The sequence below is a fragment of the Notechis scutatus genome, chromosome Z (genome assembly GCF_049901735.1).
Source record: "Notechis scutatus isolate UNSWTSFEM ecotype Mainland chromosome Z, rNotScu1.2, whole genome shotgun sequence".
Classification (NCBI taxonomy): domain Eukaryota; kingdom Metazoa; phylum Chordata; class Lepidosauria; order Squamata; family Elapidae; genus Notechis; species Notechis scutatus.
This window is the reverse complement of record NC_142025.1, coordinates 95,007,703-95,027,061: the sequence shown is the minus strand read 5'-3', so window position 1 is coordinate 95,027,061 and position 19,359 is coordinate 95,007,703. Positions and strand designations below refer to the sequence as shown.

General features: G+C 36.4%; 1 protein-coding gene across 1 annotated transcript in view; it reads right to left on the bottom strand.

Moving 5' to 3' along the window:
• The window catches only part of CRHR1 (corticotropin releasing hormone receptor 1), a 97,060-nt gene that overhangs the window by 24,185 nt on the left and 53,516 nt on the right, over window positions 1-19,359 (bottom strand). The window contains exon 3 of the mRNA XM_087945488.1: window positions 13,738-13,857. Within this exon, the coding sequence (XP_087801614.1) occupies window positions 13,738-13,857 (120 nt within the window). The remainder of the gene's footprint in view (window positions 1-13,737; window positions 13,858-19,359) is intronic.

Genomic DNA, 19,359 nt, shown 5'->3' with positions numbered 1-19,359 from the left:
CTATGTGTGTTTCTTTATATAACAATAGCAGAAGACCCTATAAGTTTGCAGAACTAGATCATGTCATTGTTGTTTTAATAACATGTTATTTAATACTACGCATGTGATATGCATGAACAGAAAAGTTTTTTATTGTTGAGATTATATGAAAAGTCTGCTCTTGGATTACTGCCAAATTGTTTAGATGCAAATTGTTATTTGATATCTGCCAGAGGCTTGAATGCTATCCCTCATTTAAGACATACAATTAATTATGATATGTTACTTGACCCTCCTTAACAAACTTTGGTCACAGAAAAATATGGCTCAAGATTAATATTTTCTCTTTTCAAAGTGGAAAGAGTTCACAAACAAAACTGGATTTAACAGAATGAGTTAACAGAATTAATTAATTTGAGTCAGGCAAGGACTATTGGATCCATTCTTGACTCTTGCTCACAGGTTTTCTTCTGACCTTTGAATGATCTCATAAAAATGGGGTACTGGTGTATACCAATCTTCTGAATTTGATACATTGCAAATGCATTGATTTATACATCCCATAATTCCTCCCTATCATGAAAGTCCAATAATAAAGTGTGGCATAAAAGAGGCCACAAAGCTAATGAAGAAATCCCAGATTTTTCAGGATGTAGAGACTATATTTAATATGAAATTCTTGTGATACATAATCTCATTGCATTCTTTAACAAAGTGACAAAAATTAGTGCACCAGAACGCTGTGAATATAATTTACTTGGACTTCAGTAAGATAAAGTTAACCACACTGCTACTTGATAAACTAAAAAATTGTGGATTAGACAGCATAACTACCAGATGAATTCATAACTGGCTGACAAATCACACTCAGTGTGTAGTGTAGTCCTTAATAAAACTGTGTATATATGGACGGAAGTATGTAGTGGGGTCCCCAAGGCTCTGTCTTAGACCCAATACTCTTTAATATCATCATCAATGATTTAGACAAGGGGATAGAAGGGGAATTCATCAGATCTGCAGATGACACCAAGCTGGCAAGAAGAGACAATACTCCAGAAGACAGGCTCAAGATACCAAAGGATTTTGACAGACTTGGGCCCTATCTAATAAAATGAAATTCAATGTAGAGAAAAGTAAGGTTTTACATTTAGGCAAGAAAAACCAAATACACAAATATAGAATAGGTGGTATCTGGCTCAACAGTAATAACTGCGAGAGGGATCTTGGTATCCTAGTGGACAATTACTTAAATATGAGCCAGCAGTGTGCTGCAGCTGCCAAAAAAATAAACACAGTCCTAAGTGCATTAATAGAGGGATAGAATAAAGAACAGGTGATGTTTTATAGTATTACTTTATAACGCCTTGGCAAGACCACACTTGGAATATTACATCCAGTTGCCACAATATAAAAAAGATGTTGAGATCTAGAAAGAGTGCAGAGAAGAGCATTGGATCAGATATGTAGATGACACTGTCACTATAATAAAAAAAGAATTAATTAAGAGAATACCCACAGAATCATCAATAACCTGTTTAAAGGAATTCAGTTTACCAGAGAAGAAAAAAATAACAACTTCCCTTCCTGGACATCCTGATCAGCAAGAGACCACTGTTGGAAGAATTATCTTGCTGGGTTCAGTTCCAAGTGGGGAAAAAGACACTGGAAACATGGAGGCTGTTTGGAAAGATAGTTTAATGGTGGACAGGACCACATGGCTTGGAGCTCCAAAAGAGGATGATCACATGCTTCAAGGTGAAGGAAAACAGAAAGACGAAGATGCTGAGACCCTTATATACCTTCTCTTGGGCCCCACCTTAGTGTTTCCTGTTCCTGTGCAAGAAATGTATCCCATTGGCTGTCAGACTCCCAGAAGCAGGGTCTTAACTAACTTTGTAGGCTTTGTCTGGACCACACAGCTTCACCTGAGTGTTGGCTGATAAAATCTTCCCAGGCCAGGTGGTAGAGGCCTTTATTATGTAGAATACTCTGGCCTAGGCCTTAATGGCCCATTAGCAAAGGTGGGGGGGCTGAGTATGCATCCATAAACACCAACTAGCAATCAGAAGACATGATGAAAATTCTTTAATTTCACAATATAAAGACAGATTTCACCATAGTTTCAATTGGGAAAATAGGATTATCCCAGAAGTCCAAAAATGGCAGGGAATTTCTAGAAGCCTGACACTCTGACAAATCAGCCATCAACACACACAAAGACATTAGCAACATCTATAGAGGATCACCCAGCCCAAAAAGGAACAAAAAGACTCAAGCACTTCTCTACCAGAAATTAGCACCCAGATCAGCACAGATTAACTCCAAGGTTAACATCAGACCAACAATCAAACAAACAATACCCCAGTCAAGAAACAGCTAATGAAGTCAACAGCAAACAGCCCAACCAAGACATCTCTAAGATTCCCACCCCTACCAATACTAGAACATAAACTGAGAGAAACTCCACTCCTTACTAGCATTGATGATGTTAGGCTGTTGGTTTTAGCTCTGAGCTTTGCAATTTGGTTGCAAACGTTTCATCACCATTTGAGGAGACTGTTAGGGATATACACCCTAGCAGAACGTGCAAGGGCAGTCTAGCAGGCAGGCAGATATGTGAGAAAAAACGTTGTAGTAGCTTACACTCAGTAAAACAGATACAATGTGCAAGGTAAATAGTTTTTATTCCAGCAAGAGTTATAGCATAGTCAAACAGTCCATATGTCATACACTAAGTTCAGTCAGTCCGGGGGTTATTCAGTTTGCAAAGTCCAGTGTCGAAGAAGAGGTCAGTAAACTTACAATCAATCAGTCCAGTGATATATCTCTTTTGCAGTCAGAGATATGAAGAAAATCAAACCCCTTTTCTTCTCTCAGCAAACACACAGTTATCACCATCAATCCATCATTGTCAGCGATCCAGTAAAAGCCGGCAAACAGTAAGCTCTCTTGCTCCCTCTTATGGTGATTTTACAACCGCACCCAAAATACTTGGTTTACAGTTTAAAGTGATACATACACTTAAACTCACTAACATAGTTTATATATATTATTTTACCCAAACTAAGTTAGGTAACCAATGTTATTCCTAACATTCTCCCCTTTTGGGTAATATAATAATATATATATCTATTTACAATTTCAACCCATAGTTTTCACAATTTTCCTTGAGCTTTACTGCACCTTGGGCTTTTGTAAATCCATCTGCAAAATTTTCTTCAGTTATGCAATAGATCAATCTTATCAAACTATTTTTCACAGATTGTCTAATATTCAAATATCTAAGGTCAGTGTGCTTAGATCTAGTCTTTACAGCAATATCTGTAGCCAACCTTATGGCTGCTTGATTGTCCTCATAAACTACAATGGCATCATTAACAGTTACTCCCATATCTAACAACAACTGTTTATACAGAATTAAATCAGTACATAATAAAGATAAACATGAAAATTCTGCTTCCATTGTGGACATACTTATATGTTGCTGTCTAATTGACCTCCAACCAATCAGTGTTTTACCTAATAGTATAGCCATGCCTGAAGTTGATTTCCTAGTTTTTATATCTGTTGCAAAACTTGCATCAGCATATGCACTTAAAATCAAATCATCTTTTGGCTCTAAATACAATGCATAGTGCATTGTCTTTTTAAGATACCTTAATATACGCTTTAGCGCTTGCCAGTGACGTTCATTTGGTTCAGCATTAAATCTCGCCAATTGATTAAGCAATATCTGGCCTTGACCAATTACTTATATATGATAAACTACCTATTAATGACTGATAAATAGTCTTACCGAATTTTGAACTTTGAGCATCAGTGTGACAAAATTCCTGACTCATTGGAGTTTTTGCCGGTTTACAAAGTTCCATTTTATACATTTTTAGCAATTGGTATATTTTATCTTCTTGTGATATCTTAAAGCCACTATTGGTTTTGTTTATTGTCAATCCTAAATACTGTCTTATCTCTCCTAAATGCTTTAATTTTATCCTCTTACTTAATAATGATATTATCTCAGTAGCTTCATCATTAGTCTTCGTCATTAAAGCAATATCATCTGTAAACAACAATAATAATGATACTATTCCATTTGTCTCTCTCTTAAATAAACATGGATCAGCTAAACCTGTTTTAAATCGTATATTGTTTAACTCATTTACAATATATTGGTTCCACTCATAACCAGATTGTTTCAATCCATAGAGACTCTTTTTCAGTTTCCAACAGTCATTATTATTTTTATCATCCTTAATACCTACTGGTTTTCTTAAATATATAGTGTGCTGCAATGGTGCATGCAGATAGGCAGTTTCTACATCTAAATGATTTATAATATAATTCTTTTTAGCTGCCCACACTAAAGCTGCTCTCAAGGTTATTGCCTTTAAATTTGGTGCAAATACTTCATCATAATCACATGCAGTTTGATTAAATCCTTGAGCTACCAACCTAGCCTTATGGGTAACAGTCCCATTTTTACCAGTTTTTAATTTAAATATCCATTTGCAGCCAATGGACTTTTCACCTGGAGGTAATTTGGCATATTCATAAACTTTCATTTCTTTTAATGAATTTAACTCCTTTTCCATTGCCTTATGCCAATTCTCCTGATCCTTTGCAGGATACATCCTAAGTTCTTCAACAGTAGTTGGAACTTTACTAACTTGGCAAACTATACTTGCTTGATACCTATCAGGTGGTCTGGTTACACGTGTAGAACGTCTAGGTATTACAGGGCTTACAGGTTGACTTTCATGTTCTACCTGTTCCTGATTATCTATTTCTTCCTGTTCTGGTATTTCTTCCTGTTCTGGTCCTATATGCTCTTCCTTTACTTCCTCTTTAATTGTACTCTTCTTATTACTGATTTGTTCTGGTCTTTTGTAGGGTTCTATAATTACTTCCTTACTTGAATCTTGATCCAGTTTTTCCATCCTACATGTTCTAGGAATTGTGCACTAGCACTACAGTAAACTCTAGATGTACCTTTTTCCCAGAATCTGTATGATTTGTGATTAGATTAATAACCTACAAAAAATAACCTTTTAGCCCTATGTTGCCCTTTCTTTCTCAGTTGTGTAGGGATATGCACCCATGCTGGTGCTCCAAATGTGTGCATGTAGCTTAGGTCAGGTTTTCTGCCATGCCACCGTGTGAATGGTAATTCACCAGTTGTTGAATTAACAACATTATTCAATATATGATTACCACACATTATTGCTTCTCCCCACAAAGTTTCAGGTAATCCTGAATTGGACAGCATAGTACGAGCCATTGCTTGTAATGTTTGGCCTCGTCTTTCTATAAAGGCATTATGTTGTGGCCTATATGGTGCAGACTTTTTATGTTTAACACCTGCCATCTTCAGTTTATTTTGGAATTTATTGTTTATAAATTCCGTACCGTTATCAGTGATAAGAGTTACTAATTTCTTTTTAGTTTTTCATTCAGCGAATTTAAGCCAATTAAAGAAATTTTGATATGTTTCCGTTTTGCTTTTCATTAGATAACAGAAACCATATCTGGAATAATAGTCCATTATACTTAGTATATAACGAGCACCTCCCACACTTGGTTTTTTAGGACCTATAATATCAGCAAATACCACCTCTAGAGGCTCTTTGGTTTTAAATCCATTAATTCTATTTGCTGGTATCACCTTGCTTTTCTCTTTACTACAAGAATTGCAGTGCAAATACTTACTGCAAGGTTTCAGTTTTATACCCTTAGATAGTTCTACCGTTTGTTTAAGCATTTTAAAATTTATATGCCCAAAACGTCTGTGTAACAGATGTATGCATTCATCATGAGGTTTAACATTATTATATACCGTGTTAGCTACCTCTAAATTATCATTTAACACATACAATTCACCTTTTAAAGTTGCAGTCACTTTTTTACCTTCTTTTTCTATTATGCAACTTTCTCCCTTAAAAGTAATTACATAACCTAGTTTAACCAAAACTCTAACCGAAAGCAAATTAAACTTAAGCTGTGGTACATATAACATTTTTACATTTTCTTTTATGCAAGAACAATATGCTATACCTTGACCTTTAGCCTTAAGTTTCCAGCCATTAGCTAACGATATCTACTGTGAACTTGTGGACATCTTAACAAATCTTTTCTTATCTTTCGTTATGCAGTGCGATGCTCCACTATCTACCACCCATAAATTATTATTCACAGTTTCGTTGCTATACATGGCTAACTCTAAGCATTTTTTATTCCTTTGATGCATTTTAGCATTCTGGCTGGCTTTTTGGCTTTTTGCTTTCTTGCAGAATCTAGCCAAATGTCCTTTTCCTCCACAATTAAAACATTTTCTAATTGTATACGCTGACGAAGATATTTTTTCTTCTTCACGTTGTGGTTTTTCCCTTCTGAGTTGATCCCTTTCAAGTCTTCTCCTGGCTTCTTCAATTAATCTGCCAGTAATGTCAGTTAATGTAAGGTTATCTTTTGGCAGAACTTCCAGTGAAGTTACGTAGTCATCGTAGCTCTCATCTAAAAAAGACAAAATGATATAAACTTGATGTAGTTCTGTGAAGATAAGTTCTTTTTCATGCAGTTCTTGAAAAATTCTCTTCATAGAGTTTATATGATTCAGCATGTCTCCATTCTTTTGAAGATGTGTTCTAAACAGCTTCCGTGTAAGATTTATATGTGCTCCTACACTGTCTCGAACATAAATCTTCTTTAAATTCTCCCAACATTTCGCAGCTGTTTCTTCTCCACAAATATGGACAAGCTGTTGGTCAGAGAGTGTTAGTCCTATTATACAGAGAGCTTGCTCATTCTTCAATTGATATTCTTGTATTTCCTGGGCATCATCCTCATCCTCCGGATCCCATGCATCTACTTCTGGTGGGTTTTGTATTATACTCCACAAACCTTCTCTTCGTAGAAGTAGTCTGCATTTCATAGACCATGAAACATAGTTTGTTCCATCCAGTTTGGATATTAGAGACAAACTTTGTAAATTGACTTGTGCCATCTTTATCTGGATATGAAACTATAATTAATAAAACACAGCTGTCTGTTTACAGTATTGTGTAACTACACAAACTCTCACTTTATATAAGCCTGTTATATCCTGCTTAGTCTGACTGTGCACCTGGGCCCATAACCAGTGTTAGGGATATACACCCTAGCAGAACGTGCAATGGCAGTCTAGCAGGCAGGCAGATATGTGAGAAAAAACGTTGTAGTAGCTTACACTCAGTAAGACAGATACACTGTGCAAGGTAAATAGTTTATATTCCAGCAAGAGTTATAGCATAGTCAAACAGTCCATATGTCATACACTAAGTTCAGTCAGTCCGGGGGTTATTCAGTTTGCAAAGTCCAGTGTCAAAGAAGAGGTCAGTAAACTTACAATCCATCAGTCCAGTGATATATCTCTTTTGCAGTCAGAGATATGAAGAAAATCAAACCCCTTTTCTTCTCTCAGCAAACACACAGTTATCACCATCAATCCATCATTTTCAGCGATCCAGTAAAAGCTGGCAAACAGTGAGCTCTCTTGCTCCCTCTTATGGTGATTTTACAACCGCACCCAAAATACTTGGTTTACAGTTTAAAGTGATACATACACTTAAACTCACTAACATAGTTTATATATATTATTTTACCCAAACTAAGTTAGGTAACCAATGTTATTCCTAACAGAGACATCATCAGTGTGTATTCAAAATTCACAATTCAAAACGCACTGATGATGTCTCCTCGAATGGTGACGAAATGCTTGCAACCAAATTGTCAAACTCGGAGCTCAAACCAACAGCCTAACTACCAACCCAGGCAGGGGTGGGATTCTACCGGTTCTGTGCACTTCTTCTTCTTTTTTTTTTTTTTTGAAAAATTTATTTGGGTTTTCACAAAAACAAAATACAAATAAAACATCTTTTTTGAAAATAGCATGGTCCCAGGTTATCACTTCTTCATACAGACACAATACTCAATTTCATGCTCATTTTTATATTCTATTCCATATCTTATTACCATTGTATATTTTCTACATAATTTTTCCCGTTTTAATTTTCTCAACTTTGTTTTAATTATCCCAATTCAAATCATTATATTTATACTTTTGTCTGTCCTGTTACAATTTCACATTATCTTTTCTTAATAAGCAAATTTTTCCCTGTAGTTACCAATTAGAGTATGACACCTTTATATCCTTTAATTTTATCCATTCAAGCTCTTATTTAAGCTTCAATGTATAGCTGTGCACTTCTGTAGAACTGGTTGCTCTGAAAAGCAGCAAACAGCATACATAAAACCAATTCTATGTCTGCTGCTGTTTTGGTCCACCTGCCCGCCCGGGCTCTTACCTGACCTTTACTTCCTGCTTTTTCAACCACAGCTGCTTTGCGCAACACAGCTGTGGTTGAAAAAGCAGGAAAAAAGGGCTTTCCGGGCAGCTCAGCAGGTCGTAAATTGCACTCACGTGATTCGTGCTAATCACGCATGCGCGCATAATACAGAGCGACAGAACAGGTAGTCATACCAGTTGGATCCCATCCCTGAACTCAGGCTATTAATATTCAAACACATTTCAACCCCTGATGATGCTACCTAGTTTGAGTAATGAAACATCTTCAAGAGAACGAGCAAGTTCAGAGACACCAAGGAGCCCTCATAGGTTAAGCTGAAAGGGAGGGGAAATAATATAGTGTCTTCTTAGAAAGTAGCACCTACTGGACCTTGACTGATCTTGAAAACTGCTCAGCAGGGTCAGACCAGGTTACTATCTCAAACAAAGACCACCAGAAACAAGCTAGGGCAGTCACCTTGATTGAAAATCAGAAGCCCATCCCAGAAGAAAGAAATATCCAACCACTTTCATGTTATATTAAGTTGATTTTCAGCCTTCAGAATTCTTCTTTTAGCATTAGAAATCTCTTCTTCAGAATAGTTTTACTGCACTTTCTCAAGCACTCCAAAAACAATAATGGCAGAGATGGAAGTGTCCTGAAATGCTAAAGCCTCTACATATTGAGCTGTTTTTTTGGGGGGGGGGAGGGGAGTGGGACAGGAGTGCTGCTGCTGCTCTGCTGCCCTTCCTTGAAGGAAGAAAAGAAACACCTGATTCCCACCCACAATATAGCTTCATAATAAGAATAGATGCTACTCCCCCACATTTCGATCCAAAGCTGTCAGTCAGAAAATTAAGTGAGTATAAGCTACGACCATTCCAGAAAAGACTGTTGAAAAGTGGCAAAAATACAGTAAAGGTGTAAAGCATGTTATGCAAGAGTGGATGTGGAAGTCAAATGTATGAGAGAGGGAGGGAGGGGGGGAGTATTGAGTGTGGAGGGCTAAAGTACGTTATGTGGATATGGAGTGAAAAGAAGAAAATGGGTCTGGAGAGATCTGTGTAGAGGGAATTGGGAATGGCCTTGAAGGATGGGAAGAATACAAAGATACCAAGGCAACGGTCAGATAAGAGGAATCTGAGCGGATTCAAGAAAGTAACATGAGAATACATCTCAGATTGGCCCCTCCCTCATTCACACAGAAATAAAGAGAGAGAAAATCACTCAAAATTGGCAAGATTACTGTACTCTTACTATAATTATTACAATAAAAGTAGTCCTGACCTACACGGAATTTGATTTCTTAATTTGATCTACTTTATAAGACTGACAGAATGCAACCATATATAGTAGATAGAGCTAAGGCTCAAAGAGAAAGCACAATAATTAATATACTTCCCCTAATCCTCATCAAATTGAGCCTCCAATGACCACATGGGAAGTGGGCTAGTGCTCCAAGCTATATTCTGCCCAGCCACTGGAAAGGAGAGCATATTGTTTGCTGGAAATCCATACTTTCCCAGTCCAAAAGCAGAACATGAATACTAAAGGCTGTTTTTCAATGTCAACAGGAGTGGGGTGTACAACTTTATAGTGAAAAAGGCATGGGATAGTTTCTGCCCTAACCATTCTCTATTTTCAAGCTTCTGCCTAAATAAGGAACATAAACAAAATCCTCCTAATCTTTGATCTTCCTAAACTGAGCAGCAAAGTCCAATTGGAATTCTATTGTGTTTGTTTACATTTATGTAGAATGCTATGCTGTACTTTAAACAGACCTTCAAAGTAAGCGGGGGCCTTGGAGCTCTATCCAGATTATATAATATAGTTTTTTAAAATGTACATTTAAATACTCTATTTTAGGTGAACATTAGAACATATTTTGATTAATCCTCAAAATGAGATGCAAAGAAGAAAAAGTCCCTCCATGCTTCAGTTTGCAGGGATTGATGCTTGATTCAATCTAGGTTTGCCTTTAATATGATCAGGCTAAATGATGGTATTCCACTATCATTATCCCTTCTCTTCCAACTGATGTCAGCATTGCTAAAGATATTTGTTCTCTAGTGCAGTGATCCCCAACCTTTTTTACGCCGCGGCCCGGTATCCCCAACCTTTTTATGGCGCGGCCCGGTACCGACATCAGCTGGCGCCGCCATCTTGTTTGATGAAAAAGTGCTTCCGGTGAGCTTTCTACCGGAAAAGCTCACCGGAAGCACTTTTTCATCAAAACAAGATGGCGGCTCTTAACTAGCCAGCTGACCGGTGAGGACTTGTTCCACGGACGGTACGGTCCACGGACCAGTGGTTGGGGACCCCTGCTCTAGTGGACAGTTTTCTTTAGTTTCATTTTAAAGGGGGAATCTCCTTTGTACATGTGTGTTTTTTCCCTTAAAACACTAGAATCCTTCATATACTGGCTAGTCCATCCTTCTTGTTTCTCATTGCCCCTGTTTCAATTTTATTAAAGTGGGGATTCATCACCAAAACAATGACTGTAACAAATCCAGAGTGATATTCAGCAGGTTCTGACCAGTTCTGGAGAACTAATAGCGAAAATTTTGAGTAGTTTGGAGAACTGCCAAATACCACCTCTGACTGGAGATTTTACAGTATCCTTCCCCTGCCACGCCCACCAAGCTATGCCCACAAAACTGGAAGTAACATTTTTTGACTACCACCACTGAACAAATGTGATTTCTCCTCAGATCCAAAACAATGATTGCAGAAATGTCCTATGAACAGATCTGTCAGCAAGGATTTCCCTTAATGATTGTTCTTAAGATATTTGGATTCCAGTATCTCCTGTTGGGGTAATGCGGGAGCAAAAATTGAAAACATTTATTTATGTTTTATGTTGCGAGCCAAAATATTTATTTATGTTTTATGTTGCGAGCCAAGATATATTTTTGGGTCACCACAGTTCCAGGAAACCCTCCCTGTAAATAACATGATCACAACATAAAGAGCCTGGAATCTTCATAACGTTTTGTTAAACCAAAAACATATTATACATGCATCTTCTAATTCCTCCCTACCCACTTCTACTCTACCACTGTCCAACTAACAAAAACAACAGTTTTAGATTACTGTGCTTCATTTAAATTTTAAATGATCAAGTCTAATCCATCTATAATCTTTTGAGTAGGGTGAATTATTAAAGAAAGAAAATGCATGGCATTACTTTCTTTTTTCCGAATTCAGGCACCAGAGATGGAAATGTGCTACTTCCAAGCCAATGGACACCTGTCAGTTCTCTGTCTTGCTTTAAACCAATAACCTGATCTAGACATTTTGGAAAGATTACCTTTTCTTCCAAAGCCCAAAGATTCAGGATTTTCTTAGTACCATGTAGCATAGTCATACGCAAGAAACTGTACTGAAAAAAGTATGTCCCATTATAACAGTAGCTTTGCTCTTCACTATTGAGAATTCATAGCTCTGGCAAGGTTGCAATTCTTATTGACAAGCTGAGAATCGATTAACCAGAAAGTCAATATAGTCCACATGCAGGGAAGGTACTGATAGCAGAATCACTATGTTCTATGTTATATAAGCCTTTTTGAACTGGTTGACATGCAGGTATGTTGGATTATAATCTTCATTCTTCCCGGATCTAGCTTTTTACAGAGGCACTGGGATTGTATGGATATTTAATAGGCAGAAGGATAGTTAAACCCACTCTGGAAATCTGGGGTACATGCTGAATCAGAATCAGAATAGAGCTGGAGGTCTTCTAATCCAGTTCCCTGCTCAAACAGGATATCCTATATCATGGTAATGCTTATACGATAATAATTGCTTCATAAAAATACAACCAAACCTAATTCCACCTCAGAAGAAGGCTTTTAACACAGAAAAGAAGAAAGTGAAGGTCATTAGCTTTTTCTGAATTATTGTATTTTAGTTTGTTCCCCTCTCACCATATATACGGACCTCAGTGACATTCTCCAAGCAAGCAAATGCTCTGAATTTTGCTATAAGATGGAGAAGCATTGTGGAGAACACTCTAAAATGGTAAAGTAATGGACAAAGAAGGATTAAACCCTCTCTCTTCACCACTTCTCCAGAATGATTTTTTTGAAAAGGCCATTCAGGCTAAAATTACAAGTATTTTCCCATAGCATGTAATTTAATTGAAGAAACAAATACACATGGGAAAGGACAGCCTTTTGTGCCAGTAAAATGACGCAGGGCAAATAACCTTCTTTGTCATTAGATGAACGCTTTACTAGCAATCCTCTTAAGAAATAATGTATCAAAGTTATAGCTAATTTGATTTCATTAGATAAAATCCTATATCAGAGAATTCAGGAAGAACATTACAAAGTTTCAAAACTTCATTCTTTGGTTGAATCATTCCTTGGAGGGTAATTCATTATTTGGACATATTTGGGGTTTTTACAGTTACAACAAAAGATTCAGGTATAAAATTGAGGTCTTCTTTACCATTTATCTGTTCTGCATTGAGTGAATGACTGGAAGTCTGGCATTTTTTCCTGTTCATTGTTAAGTGACATTTTTCCTGTTCATTATTGGTGACATAAAAAATACTTCAAGAAATTGAAGATGGCATGGGATTCAAAACTATGAAAGTTTATGCCAAAATAAATAACCTCACAACCTTGTTATAACAACAAATAAATACAGTTTGAAATTGTTGAATTCTTACTTTGGAAAGCACTGCATTTTTATAAGCACTAGATTTTTAAACCTAAATTTAAATCTGGTTCATAAAAAAGGTTTTTAGCTAAATTCATGTTATAAGTGATACTTAGTTCACAAAAGCTGAAGCCTTGGTGAATTCAATACTGTTTAAAGAGTGATAGAATTCTAATCTTTTTCACTAGTGTTCAAACATGATTTCCTATCATGAGAACAAATTTTCTGACCCCCATCTCCCAGCCCAGAATTGGTATGCCCTGCATAATTTCTAACATATCTTGAATTTCAGAAATAAATATTTTACAATATGTACATATGAAGGAATGGTTTATTCAAAAATAAAGAACAATCAGTTAAAGTTATGCCCAAATTCAAGCTGCACTATGGTTATTCAACTCAGAATCTCTTGGAACAGTTGGTGAAGCTGAATATAGATTCAAAGCTTTACTTGCAGCTCCAAGTACAGTGAACAGAAGGGAAAAATTCCTAACTATCTAGCTGTGTATCAAGTGTGTTTAATCTAGAAGCTTCATGCTATCTGCCAATCACAGGGTCTGTTGTCAGGGCTTGTCAGAAGCTTCCCTAGATTATGCAAATTGTTGATTTCATTCCTTAATGCAAGTACTGTACACACATTGACATTTCTATGCTTCCTGATATTCTGGTTCTATCTTTCATTAACATTTGCTTCAGTCTTTGCTTCAATGTGTCTAAGGGAAGAACCTTTCTTCCTGCCGTATGCTCCTACTCAACCCATCTGCTGGCTTACTTGAGGTATTATATCGCACTCCAGAGAAATAATCAGGGCAGGGACGGGCTACCAGCTGTCCCACAAGGCTGCGTGGCCAACATGTCCCAATTAGATCCACTAAGGCATTGCACTGAGGGCCTGCAGGGAAGGAAGAAGAGAATAATTTAATAATATATTGACATTATATATTATATACTTGTTTAGAAGATTGAGACAATCTATATTTCCTATATTATTATTAACACACTCTGATGCTAAGGAGTTCTATTCCCCCTCCCCACCTGAAAAGAAATCTGCTCCAAATGCAAAATACAAACAGAGGGGAGGAGTTTCAGTTTTACTTTCACAGCAGCAAACAGCTTTACTACAGAACAGTTGCGCTAAGCCACACCCAGGCTCTTTGCTGTTTCCTTTTGCTCACACACCAAATACTGTTTGAGTTTCCAAACAGTCCTCAACTCTCTCACGCACAGACAGGATGCTAGCCAGATGAATACCACTGGATGCTGGTAGGCAGGGGCACACTTTTCTCCCCTTATTTTCCTCCTCAGTTCAGATGAATCTTTTTCTTCTACTGTAATACCAGTTAAAGGGAAAAGAGGCAAAAAACGCAGAAAAAGATTATACAGATGCAACTAGGAAAACATTAGTAAGGGAAGCTGTATTGTCAAACTCATCCCCAAGTCAGTAGACAGGCTGTAAAAAATTATACATCTAATAATCCCTACGTTAATCAGTCACAAATGAGATCAATGCCTTGGACTGATAAGTATTTCTCTGGTTTTCAATATGAACCTCAGATTCATTATTCCAGGGAAAAGGTTGTTGATCTTGCACCTCGGTTACCTGGTACCTGGTGCCGTGATCTAAAGTGGCAGGATGAGAGTCCTGGGATGTGCTGCAGTGGTGTCCAGCTCCCTCCCCTTTAACTCTCCCTTGAACCCTTAGACAGCCTTCTCACCCACCAGCATCCAATGGCAAAGCACTTTCTTTCTGCTATCCAGAAGTACAACAGATGCTTCCAAATGACGTCTTTTGAAGTCAGAGAGGTGAAGGAGGGAAGTTTTATGCCAACATTCAAAGTGCAGGGGCAGGTCTACCACAGGATAGGAAGTATCATGGCGGGGCCTCAGCAGCAGCCTTCATTTCTCCAGATATACTTTGTTGGTGATGATGGCAATGAGAGGGCCATCTGTTGTTGAATCTATATATCTAAATGCAAAATGCCACTCACACATCTTCATGAAATCTTCAGAACTGTAAAGCCTACAAACTTGAAATTTGGCACGGATGTTTCTCTAGGTTTCCAGGTGCTTGCTAACATGACCATCAGAGCATTAGTATTTCCTGTATTATTATTAACACGTACTGATGCTAAGGAGTTCTATTCCCTCTCCCCACCTAAAAAGAAATATCTCCCAACTGCAGTTCAGCTAAGCCATGCCCAGGCTCCTTGCTGTCTCCTTCTTGCTCACACAGCAAATACTGTTTCAGTTTCCAAACAGCCCTCAACTCTCTCACTCTCCACCTGAAAAGAAATTTGTTCCAACTGCAGTTGACGCCCAGGCTCCTTGCTATCTCCTTCTTACTCACAAAGCAAATACTGATTCAGTTTCCAAACCACCCTGGACTCTCTCACATACTGACAGGATGCTAGCCAGATGAATACTGATGGATGCTGACAGGCAGAGGCACAATTCCCACTCACCCCCATTTTCCTCCCCAAAAACTTGCCCAATCACATAGTTTCATAGCAAAGCACGGGTACCCTGCTAGTTTAGTATAATCCTGCAGAAATAGGATAAGGGAGGCATGATACAAATGGCTTGGTATACATAATCAAAAGCAGATGCTGTTAGTTTCAGAAAACCATATTCCATTCTTTTTCAGAAGCATCTATATAAAGACAAGTTCAACATCTCTTGTTGAAACCAAATGAGGTTAGCATATTATTTATCTGGGAGTTTTATGTTACTTTGTACACCAAAACGCTTCCTGTGAACAAATATTTGTGTTTTATCGAGTTTCTTTCTTGATATCAGATTGACTGCCATACTTGGAGGAAAAGGTGCTTTAAATTAAGCTCCTGGTTAAATTGACTAGCAGAACCACTGTTGTTTTTCTCAATATGTGTGATCTGGTTCTCCTGCTAGAGACATTGAAAGTTATTTGTTCTGGCATCTGTTCTGTAAAGCATCTGTTCTGTAAAGCATTCACAAAATATTCTGATTGCTGCAAACAGAAAAGAAGAATATTAGTTAAAATCTGTGCCAATGCTTATCAACCTTGACTATTTTAAGAGGTATGTTCAACTCCCAGAATTCCCTACACTTCTTAAAATGACCAAGATTGAGAAACACCAGTCTAGATCATTTTGTTCAGCTGCAGCTTTTGGTTTATTTTCTTGATTTTTCTATGTAATTTCTGCACCTCACACATTTCCTTGTAGTTTAATTTAACAGCAGAAGCAATGTACTTTGCCAGGCCCTAAAGTTTAAGAAAGAAAGAAAGTTAATTAACTTATGGGCTCTGATTAAATGAGTCATTTCAGAAGGCTTTTCGAATTAGCTCCTGCAAAAAATATGAAACCAGGATGAAATCAACAGAATTTTTCTCCAGCATGGCCTAGAATTCTAATTAACATATATATGCATGCACATGCACATAAATATGCATAATCAGAAAAAAATGTATCTTTCAACTTCACTACTCACAGAACCATTCATTCATTCATAATGGAAAACAGAATATTACTAATATTACTACTACTACTACTACTATGCCACATCTGCAAAGAAACTAAAGAAACAGTAGTTACAAGAAGATTGCACAGGCAGACTACAAACAGTAGCATGACAAAGTAGTAACAATGGTGTATTGAAAGACGTACGTATAAGAAATGCCATTTGCCTTCAAGTAAGAACCAGTTTTTAAATGACTGGTTGTAAATTGAAGATTATTTGTATATTACACATAAATTCCAATAGAAGAGAAAATATATAGCCCAGAATTCAGCTATGAAGTTCTTGGTGCTCTCTGAGCTTGGCTGTATGCCTGCAGATGATTCATTACCCGACTAGGTAACATCAGCAGTCCTAGTAAATATGGGCTTGTATATAAACAGGAAGCAAATTTCCTAATCATTAGCAATAATGATGTTATCTAATGAATTGTGTGGAAGAAATAACCAGGATCAGAAAGCACGAAAACGTAAACACAAATTGGCATGAATTCAGTAGATATTTACCTGAGCTCTAAATTGGACTAAGACACACCTATTTCAAGAAAGCCTGAACTAAAATCCTCGGCAATGCATATCAAACATATTAAGCCAAGGTCAATCCAAGTCATTTTGTGGGTTTTAAGAACGTTTGGTTGTGATATCTGTCAAACTCTTGATAGCTAATGTTGACAGTGCAGGCTGGCTAGATATGTAGATGTTTTATTCCATCCTTTTTGTGCATGTTTTCATCTTTCAATATTTGGTAGTAGAGGACACCCATCCCCCAAAGAAGAAATTCTGATGAAGCAAGTTCATTACTGCAAAATCCCTATCAGCTAAATTGATTAAAGAGTGTATTGGTATGTGCTACATTCAAACTATTCAAAGGCTCTTTTGGCTCAGCCCTTGATATTCAGATACTACTGATACCTGCAGAAGTCATGGATCAGTAACGTGTAAGACCTACTACTAGACCATGCATATAAAGTCAACTGGCATGAGGATGTACAAGTTTCTCGGAAGGAATACCAAATGGAAATGATATGCAGGCGGAGCACATATAGTATATAAAAGATTTTTTTTACCTTATTTAAATTGTGCCTTTATTGTGTTTTATAAATAACTCAAGGCAATGAATATATCTAATAATCTTTCCTCCTATTTCTCCCACAACTCTGTGATGTGAGTTGGGCTGAGATAGTATCTGATCCAAAATCACCTATCCAGCTTTCATGCTAAAATGGGACTAGAACTCACAATCTCATGGTTTCCTACCATCTGTCTTAAAACTGGGCCAAACTGGCTCTAATTTGTATTTGTATAATTACATTTTACAAATGCACACACATTAATATTTGAAGCTGCCTCATATTGAGATTATAAATCTGAGTAATAATTTAGTCTATGTGAGATCTCTCCCAGTTTTCTTACTTTAGATTCATTTTTAAATCAGAGATGCTGGAGATTGTGCTTCAATGGAGAGTTACATCCTCATCCTTACAACCAAGCAATCATGGCACTCATCCCCTCATCCCAAAGCATTGTCCATTACCCAATTTATTGCTATTCGAATCTTGATGCTCAGCTTCTAAACTAAAAATTACTTTTGACTCTCTCCATGGAAGGTAGATGAGAAGCATATTTGATTTATTTGAAATAGCTTATTGCTCATAATCCCTCATAAAGCCATCGCTCTACCCATTAAATGAACAAATACAAAGCAAATAAATCTATTTTTGCATAATGCAGTAGTGTAAGGCCAAATATGTACATACACAGAAACCCACAAATTCAAAATTCAATACATATTTTATACCTATTTCTATTTTTGATTCTATGCATATTTAATTAATTCAGTTGGAATGCTCCTTGATTTTGGAAAATAAATTATTATTATTTTTTTAATTTTTTTATTAGTTTTTAAAACAAACATAAACAAACAAAACATAAAAACATCAAGTCATCTTCCATATATGTACATACAGTGTGCCGGTTGGTTTAAAAATTGTTTTGTGCTTCCATTTCATAGTCTTCAATTATAATTACATTGTATATAATCTCGTATTTTCAATCAAATATTAAATACATTAATATCATTATTAATCAATCATTTGACTATACTTTTATTCATTCATGTTTTACAAAATGATCATATTTTACTTAATTTGTTTTATGTCAATTCATATTATCATCCCACATCTATCCTAGAATCATTTTGTAGATATAATAAGAAAAGAATACATCTTTATATATTTATTATTTTCTAAAAGTCTACATATTTCATTACTATATTTTATTGTCTAATCATTGATAGAATAGATCCCAAATTTTATAAAATTGTTTATCATCTTGTTCTCTAATTTCAAATGTCAATTTCAGCACATTCCAATATTTTCTTAATGATTTCCTCCTGTAATGGTATTTTCTCATTTTTCCAGTTTTTAACAAATACAATCCTGTTAATACATTTACAATCAGGTATTTCAAGTCTTTACTATATATTTCAAGTAAAATTCCCAATAAAAATATCTCTGGTTTCAAATCTGTATGTTTTTTGTCATTTTTTCCAACCACGTGTGGATTTTAGTCCAGTATTTTTTAGCATCTGCACAAGTCCACCACATATAGTAATATGAGCCAGGTGTCTGATGACATTTCCAACATTTTTCGGATTTATTCTTGAACATTCTTGCTATTCTTTTTTTTTTTTTTTGAAAATTTTATTGATTTTAAAAACAAACATAAACAAACAAAACATAAAACATAAAAACATAAAACATCTTTTTTGAAAGCAGCTTGATCCCGGGTTACATCTCTTCGTACAGACACAAATTCAAGTTCATGCTCATTTTTATATACCATTCCATATCTCATTACCATTCTGCATTTTCTATATAGCTTCTCCCCTCTTTTAACTT